The 14273-nt window shown below is 38.4% G+C and overlaps 1 protein-coding gene across 1 annotated transcript; it reads left to right on the plus strand.

The window, feature by feature from the left end:
* Positions 1 to 3477: 3477 nt before the first annotated feature.
* On the plus strand, positions 3478 to 13288 carry LOC143984070 (matrix metalloproteinase-18-like). The gene is made up of 10 exons (XM_077484378.1): positions 3478 to 3613; positions 6938 to 7179; positions 7918 to 8066; positions 8157 to 8282; positions 8463 to 8624; positions 8736 to 8850; positions 10586 to 10719; positions 10935 to 11094; positions 11380 to 11483; positions 13035 to 13288. The coding sequence occupies exons 1-10, from the start codon at positions 3512 to 3514 to the stop codon at positions 13172 to 13174; spliced, it is 1434 nt and encodes a 477-aa protein (XP_077340504.1). The 5' UTR covers positions 3478 to 3511; the 3' UTR covers positions 13175 to 13288.
* The last annotated feature ends 985 nt before the right edge of the window (positions 13289 to 14273 follow it).

Here is a 14273-nt window from a genome sequence, read left to right on the forward strand (position 1 = left end):
CCCTGACGCTATATAAAAACCTGACGGGGAACTTAAATAACGAAATAACTAACTGGCTATCCAGCGTCACCAGTGACACTTATACGGTGATCGCTGGTGAAAGGGTTAACTCTAGAGGCAATCAGGGGGTTAAAATCTTTATTAGGTAGTATATGGGGGTCCCTGACGCTATATAAAAACCTGACGGGGAAACTAAATAACTAACCAGCGTCACCAGTGACACTTATACAGTGATTGCTGGTGAAAGAGTTAACTCTAGGGGCAATCAGGGGGTTAAAACATTTATTGGGTAGTATATGGGGGTACCTTATACTTATACGGTGATCGCTGGTGAAAGAGTTAACTCTAGGGGCAATCAGGGGGTTAAAACATTTATTGGGTAGTATATGGGGGTACCTAATGCTATAAAAATCTGGCGGTGAACCTAAAAAATAACTAGCTACCTAGCGGCACCAGTGACACTAATGCAGTGATCAGAAAAACGATCGCTTAGTGACACTGGCAAAAGGGGGAGAAAGGGTTTCCTGGGGGCAATCAGGGGGTTAAAACCTTTATTAGGTAGTATATGGGGGTCCCTGACGCTATATAAAAACCTGACGGGGAACCTAAATAACTAACCAGCATCACCAGTGACACTTATACAGTGATTGCTGGTGAAAGAGTTAACTCTAGGGGCAATCAGGGGGTTAAAACATTTATTGGGTAGTATATGGGGGTACCTAATGCTTAGTGACATTGGCAAAAGGGGTGAAAGGGTTAACTCTAGGAGCAATCAGGGGGTTAAACCTTTATTAGGGGGGGTAGGGGGCTACCCTGGACCTAACACTAACTGCCCTGACAGTTTTTACAGTTACAACTGACACTAAATGCAGTGATCAGTAAATAAATGATCACTGCAATCAGTGACACTGTGACTGGGGGGGGGGTCGGGGGGGTGATTGGGGGGTGACAGTGTGCCTATGTGTACCTACATGTCAGTGTAGTGTTGGTGCACACTTACTATGTCTTCTCTCCTCGCTGTCCGGTCAAAAAGACCGCCCCGAGGAGAGTGACATCACTTCCTCCTGCCTGTGTTTACACTACTTCTCATTCGCCAGGAGTGATTGAGAGGTGATGCCCAGAAACCAACGGCCATCCCCTCATCCCAGATCACTCCTGAAGTGAAACGGACCCACCACCCTCTGGAAGGCAGGCACGTACGGGTACGTGATTGTGCCCGTCCGTGCCATTCTGCCGACGTATAATTACATGCGGCGGTTCTTAAGTGGTTAAGCAATCCCCAAAAACTCATCTCTTCAGGGAAGCCTATTCCACTTAACTTTTAATTCTCCCATCAGCTCATCTCTCAGGCCGCGTACACACGCGGGGACTGTTCGCTCAACTTTGTCCACTGAACAGTGTTTCGGCGGACAGTCCGCTCGTGTGTGGGCTTTCAGCGGACAGTTTCAGCGGACAGTCTGCTGAACAAAGTTTTTCGGAAATTCCGAAAAACTGTCCGCTGAAACTCTGTTTCAGCGAACAGTCCCCTCGTGTGTAGGCTTGTTCGTCAAACTAAGTTCCGCGCATGCTCAGAAAGGATTTACACGCCGAAGTTTGCATTGCAGTGTATAGGACGTTGTATTTTTCGTCCCGTCGTACGTGCCGTTCACGTCATCGCGCACGGTTTCAGCGGACTGTTCGTTCGTCGTGTGTGGGCAAGTCCGTCCATGCTAATTTTGAGCGGACTGTCCGCTGAAACTGTTTGACGGACAAAGTTGAGCGAACAGTCCCCGCGTGTGTACGCGGCCTCACAGTCATTAACTTTTGTACCACTTACCCCATCCTATTAGATTGTAAACACTTATGAGCAGGGCCCTCTTAACCCGTCTTGTATTTTATTGTATTATAACTGTTCTGTCTCCCTTTATATTGTAAAGTGCTGTGCAAACTGTTGGCACAAGATAAGTCCTGTGTAATAATAATAATAATATAATAACATGAACCGAAGAATCATTTGCTTGATTGATTTCCTGTTAACTGAAGGGGAGTCTGTAAAAACAATTGCAAATTATATTGTAAGTGAAAGCCATTCTCGCCTGGCTCTGAAACACAAAGGGTGCAATTTATTCTTTTGCTATTGCAGGGTGACCCCTCAAACCATCCATCCCTGCCAACAGTCAATGCCTTCTATGAAGTCCTAAGTTTGGTATATAAGATGACTCAGATCATGCTGCTGCTGAATCAGCCCTGCGTAAATTACAGAAAGGGCCCATCTCTGCTGAGATATACTGTTCAGGCTTTCGCCGGTTGGCCCTGGAATCTGGATTGAATGGCATAGCACTCTTCAGCCAATCCCGAATTGCCATATCCAAGGCAGTTATAGACACTTTGGTTTACGTCTACCAAATATTACTATTTTTCTGTGGTATGCTGAGATCTAGGGGCAGGTTTGGGCCACAACAACCTGTTTACTAATGTGATTTTGTCATCTTTCTCTCTCCTCTCCTCCTGTTTAGTGCTAGTTAATATAGTCCTAGCTAGACCCTCCCCACTATTTTCTCTCAATCAGTGTTGGTTTCTCACAGAGGCCGAGCATAGAGAGTCATTGTCTTCTTACACTTCAAAAGACTGGAAAAACATCTTCTACACTGCAATTAGCTGAAGTAAAATTGCATTGGATTCAACTTATGCACCTTATTGAAGTGTTATAACAGTGCGCAGTATGTGCAAGAGAGGAGTGGCGGGTATGTGAGCAGGCAGTAAGTGCAGGGGAGAAGACAGCAGGCAGTAAGGGAGGGTATGACATTGGCCAGTATGTGCAGAGAAATGCAGAAGGGGGATTGTAATAGCATGTAATATGTGCAAGACACGAGTGTGGAGGACTTGGCACTGGTCAGTATTTGTAGAAGAGTACAGAGGGTATGAAAGTGCAATATTTGCAGAAGAGGAGTGTGAAGGTTTTAACAGAGGACAGTTTTTGGCTGTAAAACATCATTTTCTGATTCTGATTTTGTTTACATCCTTTGAAAAAGATAAAAGAAAAGTGTATAGTAATAATACAATAATAATTATTATTGTTGTTATTATTATTATTGTTAGTAATAATAGTAGTATTTGCATTATTAACAAAATTTAAAGCATACTTGTATATATTATTATTATTATTGTTAATTAGAATAATTTTTTTTTTACCTAATTCATTTAATTCTGTTTGTATAATGTATGTAAAAATGATAACAAATTAACCAAGTCCATTTTGAAAGCTTCATACCTTCTTTCCGATCATTTATCATGTATGAAGAAAATATGTTGCACAAGAGTGGGCTTTACATAGTTTGTACTTTGTTCTAACTTGTTAGAAAATTACTTTTTTTTTTTTGTTTTGTTGTTGTTGTTTTTTTTTGCTGTGATTGGTGGAAGTTTTAAATGGTGAGTCACCTTCTGCAGACTGGCTCAGGCATCCAGGTAATGGTATAAAAGGACAGCCCGGGGACACTTTTGAGAACCCTAAGAGATCTTAAGACTTCCAGAAATGAAGAGCTTGCTTCTTGTCTTATTACTTTCAGTAGCATACTGCTTCGCTTTTCCAGCTGAAACTTCACAGGACAATGAAAAGAATGCCAAGTTTGCTGAAGTGAGTATATTAAAGGGAAAGTATAGCCTTATCTGTTTTTTTTTGTTTTTTTTTAATATTCATATGAAAGTAATTAACCTACTGTAAATCTTGTTTTAAAAACCTTGTTTTTTTTTTGTATTTCTTATGATATACCTGAATGGGGCAAATCATACTTTTTACTTTTATTAATATTAATATTATTATTATTACATTATTATGATCACAGTCTATGCGTTGCGTTGGGTAATGCTGTATAGTGGTTGCACCTTCCTGTATCCTTCTTTTAGTGAACATCTATCAGACAACTCTGACTCTCTATGTGTTTGAAATTTTACTCATAGAGGCCTATTATAACACAATAAGCCAATGGAGATTTAATTTATTAATTTAGGTCAGTGTTTCTTAAACTTTTTTGCCTTAGGTGACATGCACCACCTAAAAGATCTAAAAAATTTCAGGGTTTACGTGAAAAGACTCAATAATTTATGTGGTAAAAAACGTATTTAATTTTAAATTTAACGTGAAGGATGTTTCTGCTTTTAGGAACGAATCAGATTCAAGCAGTTGTAATGTTCTTTGTACTTTTGCTTGTTTCCTTTCTTTTCATTTTATAGTTTCTCTTTCAGAGTTCCAGGCTTGATTAAGTATTTCTCCATCGCTAAACAATAAACAAATTTTATTTATAAGCATCAATATTGGAATGGAAGGGTCTCTATTATTATAATATATATTTATATATATATTATATATTAATAATATATATTATTATTATAATATAATTAAAGTGATCAAGTTCTTTTTTGTTTACAAACTTTTTTTTATTTAGGTTGGTACAATACAAGGTTTCAATCACAGTAAAATTAACATATACATGTTATTCCGTTATATAATTATTGAAAAATAATTATTGAAAAATAGACAAGTGGAAAATATATTGATACAATCTATCAAGGGTTTTGTACAAATAAATGCCTGTACAATAGTGCAAAGAATATGATAAAAAAAAATAAAAAAAATATAGAAATATAAATTTGAACTAACATAGCTATTCAATTGTTTGCATTTCTGAACAATATACCTCCATGTGAGAACCAAGTGTCCCATTTTTTTTTATAAAATTGTATAGAGTTGTATAATAAGTGAAAGATTTTTTCCATCTGGTTAATGGTACAATTCTTATTTTTAATTGATTTATTGGAATTGAGGGAGATTTCCAGTGATAGGCTATGAGCCAATTAATTGCTACACATATGGTGTGAACCAGTCTCATATGAGGTTTAGACAGTCCTTTGATCTTAGCGAATAATAAACAGTTATGAAGTGTGAGATTTATTTGAGAACCTGATATCGATGTTGCAAAGTTACTTAACTGATTCCATATTTGTGAGACTTTATCACATTCCCAGAATATGTGGGAGAATGTAACAAGTAAGTCACAATCTCTAAAGCATGTTTGGGGTACCGTAGGGAAAATTCTGTGTAGTTAAGTAGGTGTATATTACCAACTAGTAAATAGTTTGGTGGCCGTCTCCCTAACTGTAATGGATCAGGTACATTTACAGAGCAATCGAGTTCTTCCGAGATCCTACACAAGTCGCGAATTATGAAAGGACCCAATGAATGACAGACTGACAGAGATTTTGTTTTTTTACTTTTGCAACATTGATTTTCCATTAAATTTTTCGATATGTTCAAGGTTTCAAAACACTAGCAATTTTAAATATTTTTTAAAACTCCCACGGCACATCTGCAAATCACTGATTTAGGTCTACAATTACAATAACATTAAAAATTACACAAGGAGGGGACATATTTATAAAGCATTGAATATGACTTTCACTAAACATTCACTGGCGGTGAATAGATCACTGTCATTTACATTACAACATATTTTCAATATTTTCAATCTTTTGCACAATGTTGGATTATTCTTTAAAGTGGTTCTAAACCTGTTTTAAGATATCCCCAAAAAAAACAACCTGCAAGATAAAGGCATTATGAGCTAATATCCATAGCATACTAGCTCATTACGAATTACTTACTTAAAATTGAAGCCCCCGCAGCGGTCCTTCTTTACCGATTCGGCAGCCGACATCTCCCCGGGGACTTCTGGGTATCGCGGCTCCGGCGCTGTGATTGGCCAGAGCCACGATGATGTCAATCCCGTGCATGTGGCTGGGAGCCGCCGGGAATGGCACAGTACAACTGAAGCAACGGCACGTACGTTGAAGATGACGTTGGCACATGCAAATACAGGGATTTCTCCTGAACCGTGTAGGTTTAGGAGATAGCCGGTGCAGCTACAGGTAAGACTAATTAAAGGCTTACCTGTAGTTTAAAGCGGTTGTAAAGGGTTTACAACCGCTTTAACCACTTCAGCCCCAGAATATTTGGCTGCTCAATGACTGGACTGTTTTTTGCTATTCAACACCGCGTCGCTTTAACTGACTATTGCGTAGTCGTGTAACGCTGTACCTAAACAAAATTGACGTCCTTTTTTTCCCACAAATAGAGATTTTTTTTGGTGGTATTTGATCGCCTCTGCGTTTTTATTTTTTGCACTATAAACAAAAGAAGAGCGATAATTTTGAAAAAAACTAAATATCTTTTACTTTTTTCTATAATAAATATCCCACATTGTTATCCCAAAAAAATACTTTTTCCTCATTTTAGGCCTATATGTATTCTTCTACATATTTTTGGTAAAAAAATCGCAATAAGCGTATAGTGATTGGTTTGCCCAAATGTTATGGCGTCTACAAAATAGAGGATAGATTTATGGCATTTTTATTATTATTTTTACTAGTAATGATGGCTATCTGCGATTTTTATCATGACTGCAACATTATGGCGGACACATCGAACACTTTTGACACATCTTTGGGCCGACTGACAATTATACAGTGATCAGTACTATAAAAATGCACTGATCACTGTATAAATGCCACTAGCAGGGAAGGGGTTAACACTAGGGGGCGATCAAGGGGTTAACTGTGTTCCCTATTGTGTGTTCCTAGCCATTAGGAACTCACAATCTGTATCTCCTCTCAGGACAGAACAGGTATTTGTGTGTTTACACACACACGTCTCTGTTCTGCCTCTCGTGCACGCGATCACTTGTGGCCGGCGGTCATAAGCATCGGCGCCCACGCAGTGCAGCGGGTGCATGCGTGCGCCTGCTATCCAGCTTAAAGAAGCCGACGTGCAGCTATGACGACTTGCAGGAACGTGCCAACCTGGTTAATGATATTCCGTTTTATCCATACTTTTACCTTATTCCCCCCTGAACCCCTTTATAAAAATAACATTTACAACAGAGATATTTTTTTTATATCTCTACAGGAGTATTTGAAAAAATACTACAACCTTAAAACAGATGGGGTGCACCAGTCCAGAAAGAAAAATAGTCAGTTTACAGAGAAGATTCGCCAGATGCAGGAGTCCTTTGGTTTGAAGGTGACCGGAACCCTTGACTTAGGCACTATGGAAATGATGCAGCAACCCAGGTGTGGGTTTGTCGATGTGGGTGAATACAGTGTATTCCCAGGAAACTCGGGTTGGAAGACAAGAGTACTGACATACAGGTAAAAAAAATTTAATTAGGGTAAGGGTTCTGAACAATACGACAGCAAATTACGAGATAAGATCAGTAATGCTTAGTTCATAATTGTATCTCAGGCCAAAATCTTTTTTGTTTATAATTGGGAAGGGGAGATTCAGTATTAGTACCTCTGTCAGGTATTTATATGGCTGTCTTTCACTGCTGTGAAGATTCACTCTCTCTATTTTTCTTGATGCCCACTGTCACCAGTAAGGAAGGTGGTGAGAAATTAAAAATATTATAGATATCATCTGAACAGGAATGGAGGAAAAATCTTCTAATAGGGTTAGCATTTTTGATGAGGTAAGTCTAGAAAATAAAGTTCCCCTCCCTTAAAGCTTTAATTTATTTAGTATTTTTTTTAAATTAGCACAAGGAACAGTACTTACACTTAAATGTGAAGTGTCCCTTATGCTGGTGGCTGCGTTTAAATCTTCATTACCCCCGCAGCTGGACCCATCATAGGCACTTGTCCAGAGTGCTGATTATGTTTGCTCTTTCAGCTCCCACCCCCCCCCCCATTCAAAGAAGGTATGCTATAGCTTCCAGCAATATGAAAGGTGCCCTATGAATGGAGGATGTGATGGAATATATAAAGGCTATATATAGGACCATATAAATAGTACATATATATAGTCCAAATAGAACAATGGGTGGTTCTATGGCAATGTCCCTTCACAAAGAATTAGAAATAATAGAACAAACGTATTTCTTTGCTCAGAATAGTGAATTACACACCGGACATGACCGTTGCCGAAGTGGATGCAGCTATACAGAGAGCCTTCCAGGTTTGGACAAATGTGACCCCCTTGACCTTTACTCGAATTTACAACAGTGTTGCTGATATTGAGATCTCATTTGCAGCACAAGGTATGTTCATACGTCAATGTCATAACATATCAGACTGAACCTTTATAACACACAGAGAGATGCATTTTATATTTTGTTTTTTCTTTACAGCGCACAATGACTTCTATCCATTTGATGGTCAGCATGGAACTCTGGCACATGCTTTTGCCCCAGGAACTGGAATCGGAGGAGATGCTCATTTTGATGAAGATGAAACATGGACTAGCGGATCTAAAGGTTAGGGTTTTTTTTCGGTGCTCAGTAATTTACAAAATATTTATAATTACTGCAATATTAAAGTTATATACTTAGGAGTATGATAACTTAAGCTGTTGCATGGTGCCCATTACTTAGATATGTTACAGCTATAATACATTCATTAACAATGCCCATTCTAATTTGTTTATTTAATTTAAGGTTATAATTTGTTCATTGTGGCTGCTCATGAATTTGGCCATTCCTTGGGTCTCTCACACTCTAACGATCCAAGTGCTCTCATGTACCCGACCTACCACTTCATTGAGCCAAGTGAATTCCACCTGCCTGATGATGACATTAGAGGAATTCAGTCACTCTATGGTAAGAGACACAACATCACTACAAGACTCTATTAGGAAGTGAATGGGTGACTGTACAATTTATAGAAAAGGTTGCTGTGCCATACCATTTAACCTTGGTACTTTATTACAGGAGCCAGAGAAGTCCCAGTAGTTACACAACCACCAAGCATTCCTTCTTCCTGTGAGCCAATCACTTTTGATGCTGTGACGACTCTGCGGGGAGAGATGTTATTCTTCACCAACAAGTACGTTTTAACCTAATTAAACAAATTTCAATTTTATTTTTTTTATTTTTTTTATACTTTAATGAGAATTTTTTTTTTATGTTTTTTTGACTATACTGTATATGAGAGTGCAATAAGCCTAAAGTACACCTGGCTGCCACTACTGATTTATTTCTAAAAATGGTAACTGCCTGGCTGTAATGTTCAACCACTGACTGCAATATTTTGTACACCCCTGGCTTTTATCTGCATATGAGTTCCAGATCGGTGACTCACAGTTTCAAAGCCAGAAGGCCAGTATGGTAGCCAAGCAACTTGCTTTTTCAGGTGGAGATTTCAGTAATTTCAGTCTTCTTAAATCTCTTAGAAGATATTTCCTTTAATGTGACCAGTCTGTGTTGGTCTGAGAACAGCACATTTATGTTTTTTGCTTGTAAATAGTTATATATTTAAATGAATGCAGCCATATTGGGTTATTATGTGCATCCTGTTTACTAGTAACCCACCATGACTGTTCTATGCTTCTTCTCTGTTTCACTGTGAACCTATGGGTTGAGTATGATCTGACTGAAAGTTAACTCTTTATAAAGATAAGTAAATTCAACTTAATTTTACAAAATATCTACTCCAGAGTTTATCAACCAGGGTTCCATGGAGAGTTCCAGAGGTTGCTAGGGATTCCCTGAGCAATGGGCAATTTCTGCCTCTCAGATAAGTTCCCACTGATACCCAGTGGCGTCTGGTGCCCCAGTCGGGAGGAGGCGTCGAACAAACCACTTGACCACCTCAACCAAACTCCCCCCCCCCCCCCGCGTGGTACTCACACAGTCAGGCTCTCAATCGGCGCCGATGCAGAGCACTGAGAGATTGCTCTGGGTGGCCATTTTTCGAGTCCCAGATCTTCCTTTACCTCCTCACCCCTGCCCAGCCAATACTATCCCTTCTACTCTCGGCCAATCACGCTCCTCCCACTTCCTGATTGGCCAGGAGGAGAAGCAGGAAGATAATAGTGAATATTAATTTACTTTTGTCACACAACTGGGTGGACTCTGGGTTCAGTTCTCTGCGCCCTGAGCCCACCTTTTTTTGAAGCTAATTAGAGCCCTAGGCTCTAATCATGTGCTTCAAAATAAAAAAAAACATTGGAATCCATGTGTCCCATGCTCTGCATGTCGATTAGGGGCTGGGAGCATGGATTAGGGGGGTGGTGCCCCATATGGAGTGGCTGCCACTGCTGATACCGTTGATCTTTTTAGCTATTTGTAACAGGGTAATTCTTGCCAATGACCACACATATAAGGAGCATTCTTCTGACTAACCATCACACTAATGTATCATTAGCTATAGATATAGTACATTTTAGCAGGGGTTTCCTGAGACTGGAAGGTTATTTCAATGGTTCCTCTGTTTTAAGAAGGTTGATATACTACCTAGTATCCCTTAGAGGAAAAAGTGCAATGGAAAGCTCACATATTTCATAAATTCAGTGATGTGTCAGATAGATTTTGTCACTTGGCCGCTGGATCAAACTGTGAGCACATGGTCACAACTCAAAGGGCTGGAAAGAAATAGATTGTTAAAGAAATAACAGAATTGTAAGTTTGAAAAGAGGGAACAATGGAAGGCTACATTCTAATGACCTTTGTAAACATGTTACAAAAAACAGTGAAGAATTAAGGCAAATGTAAAAGGATTATGTTTGTGCAATAGTCTCCTAGAACTTACATTGATATTTTAACCCCTCTGTATGTTCTAGAACCTTTTGGCGCCAGATTTCCCAGAATTCAAAGACTGAGCATCATTTAATCAAAAAAATTTGGCCTACCCTTCCAAATCATATTCAAGCTGCTTATGAGTACAAACAAAAGGACCAACTTCTTATCTTTAAAGGTGTGTACATCCTATTTGTCTGTGGAATTTTGTGGAGATAGTATAATCTATCCTATTATTAGTACATAATGCCTTTTTTGTGCCCATGTCAGATACAGTGTATGGCAAAGCACATTCTGGAATTTATTAAGTTTTTTTGTTTTTTTGTTAATAAAAGGGTTAGGTTATGTTTTAATAAACCCAATATAATATTATAATTTTTGTAAAAAATTTAGGTGCTAATTATTGGGTTATCAATGGTTATCAAGTCACAAAGGATTCACCCAAAAGCATCTATGACTTGGACTTTCCCAGAACTGTTAGGAGAATTGACGCTGCCGTCCATGATGAAAACACAGAAAAGACCTACTTCTTTGTAGATGACAAATTCTGGAGGTAAGACCAGAGTTTATGTATCTAAAATCATTGAGGCATTTTAATTGGTGCTGCTTGGTATAGATCAAATACAATTTAAAGTTAACCTGTGCCTAGATCTTTATAAACCCTAAAGCAATTATATATTCTGAACAAGCAGTAAAAACAGTGCAGGGACTCATACACCTCTGCATGTATAAGCATTGTGAAGAAATTCATTTTCATATTTGAGGATCTTTAATAAAGAATACTTTCACAAAAATTCACAAAAATGTTTCATGTAACTTTGCTCTTATTTTCTGGCAGTTTTGATGAAAAAAGGCAGAAGATGGATTCTGTAACACCTCAGAAAATAATTGATGCCTTCCCTGGCGTTGGAACTAAGGTTCAAGCGGCTTTCCAAAAGGATAGTAAGTAAATAAAGTAAAACTATTATTTAGGGACCCTTTACAAATCACAGCAATGAGATTAACATATTTTCCTAAACATATAAACATATATTCCTAAACCTATTTTCCTAAGCAGGAGGACAAGATGATAAAGACAAGTATTATATTAAAGTTGTAAAGGGATATTTACGTTAAAGTAGCTCAAAGTAAAAAACTCAGTGAGGAATTCAAAAAGATTTGTGGCATGGTCTATAATTATTTCCTTTTGAGAAGAATGATGGGTCTTGTCTTCTAGGTATACCTTAAAATGAACTCACACTAGCAGCAGGTTCTATTTAAAGTTTACTTAAACTCAAGAAAAAAAAAAAACAACATAATAAATTACAAATTACCAGTCTTTAGATATGGTGGCTGGGTGACATTTCTTATATCAGGCATGTTTTCCTTTATTTTCACCTGGTTATCTTGCCAGTAACTCACTTCCTGTGCTGACAACTGACTGTAGAGTAGTTATATTGGAACAGTGTTGTCACTCTAGGAGAGGAATTGTGTTAGAACTGAAAAATCTTCCTGTTCTCCATACTTTGGGGAGGGGGGGGGGGTTCTGTAGTTCACAGAGGTATTTTGTGCATAGATGACTGCTTCGGGTAAAGCTACAGAGTCCACAGGAATTTACAAGCTCACTGGATTTCTGTCAGAATTAACCAGATTTTTTTCAAAAGTGAACAAATAGAGGAACAAATAGTTTCAGTGACAGGTTTTACATATACACCAATCAGACATAACATTATGACCACTGACAGGTAAAGGGAACATCTAGTTACAATTGCATATGATATGGTGGGATATATTAGGCAGAACGTGAACATGTTGTCCATGAAGTTAATGTGGTGAAAGCTGAAAAAAAATGGGCATTGCAGTTTGTTGTGTATGGGGCTGTGAAGCCCATAGTGACCCGCGTCCACAGCCAAAAGCTTCTACAATCGTCACATGAACACTAGAACTGGCCTACAGAGCAATGGAAGAAGGTGGCCTGGTCTGATGAATCACGTTTTCTTTTGCATCATGTGAATGGTGGGGTGCGTGTGCATCACTTACCGGGGGAAGAAATGGCATTAGGATGCAGTAGAAGAAGGCAAGTTGGCAGAGGCAGTGTGATGCTTTGGGCAATGTTCTGCTGGGAAACCTCCAATAATGTGGATGTTACCTTGGTGTCCATGCCTCAACGGGTCAGGGCTGTTTTAGCAAAAGGGGTCACACACAATAATAGTTGCATGGCCACAATGTTATGGCTCATCCATATATTTTAATGATCCACCAGCAGCACATATACACCTCTATTCCATGTAACTGTCAGTAATGAGAAAGACTACCCTCTACTTTTGGTTAAATGGCCATAGATGAGTTTTTTTGATTTTTTTTTCGTTCAACCATCAGCTCAAACAAAAAAAAACATCTACACATTCTATTGTAAATGCGAAATCAAGAATTATATGAGCAAACAATATAAAATGAATGAATTTTAAAAGAGGAAAAAAACACAGATAAAAAAATACATGTTCTTCTTTTTAGGACTTCTTTATTTCTTTGTTGGTCACCAACAGTATGAATTCAGCACCTCTAAAAAGAGAGTCACCCGTTTACTGAAGAGCAACAGCTGGCTGAAGTGTGGAAATGCGAACATCAGCCCAAAGAAAGCTCTGATAAAATAAATAATATGTACAAGCTTTTTTCATATTTACATTTACATGTTTAACTTATATATTATGATATTTTTTGTATTTATTATTTGTTTTTCAAATAAATTTTGTTTAATATCAGTAAAACTTTTTATTCTTTATTATAAGACCTGCAGTAAAAAAAATTCATAAATGAACACAATTGTCACTTAAATTATACTACAAAATCCAGTTAAATTTAAAGGAAATACAACAAGCGTACACGAAGAAACATAGATTTTTTTTTTTTTTTTAGCTTGAGGTGTGCTGCAAATACAAATCAGTAGTTTTTAATTCACTCTTTATTGATTTGATCTGTGCAGTGTGGGTGACCATTAGAGGGTTGTGTGTAACCTGCTTTCCTGATGCCAACATAGCAGCACGCATGATCACCCACAGGATCAATGCAAAGCTAGAAAATGTTGACACCCATACAACAGCCCATTTCTATTTTGTTTTGGAGGACCTTGGCTTCTCACTCTTTGATTAGAAACCTTGTAAAGGGGCCCCCATATAGCTCCTCCTTGTGTTCTCCATGGGATCTTTTGTAGCCTTTGCTTATCAGGCAAGGAACCCTTCATGGTTGTGCATAAGACACTATTCTTTTCAAGGTGATGTTGAAACACAGTTCTTCCTGCCTGTGGTAATTTCTATCTGTTAACCCAACCAGGACATCCTTATCCGGTCACTTGGTGCACTTCCAATTCACCCAAAAGAAGTTTCTTATTATTAACTGGATGTGGTTGGGGCTGTAGATTCTGTCTCTTAATCTCCACTTCTTTTTCAGACAGGATATTTTTTCTTTGTTTTCCAAGATGGATCTTGTAATGCTCCAGTTTCTAGTTCCACGGTCTTGAGGTAACTCAGTAGACTGTCATCCAACCTCATGGTCCAGGGTGCAGGCTCCATCTTTTCCTGACAAGATGCAGTCTACTAAATCTGCTATTTGTGTTTTGTGAGGTTTTTGGCTTCAGACTGTCTGTCACATATTCAAGGTTGCCACCTGGACTTCTAGCTTGACTTAAGTCCACCTGGAAGAAGTCTACCAGGTGGACATTCAGCCTCATCTGAAGCCAGCCTTGGGTGTAAGACC

Source organism: Lithobates pipiens, unplaced genomic scaffold (assembly GCF_037356315.1).
Source record: "Lithobates pipiens isolate NorthernLeopardFrog02 unplaced genomic scaffold, aLitPip1_a1.2 Scaffold_16, whole genome shotgun sequence".
Classification (NCBI taxonomy): Eukaryota; Metazoa; Chordata; class Amphibia; order Anura; family Ranidae; genus Lithobates; species Lithobates pipiens.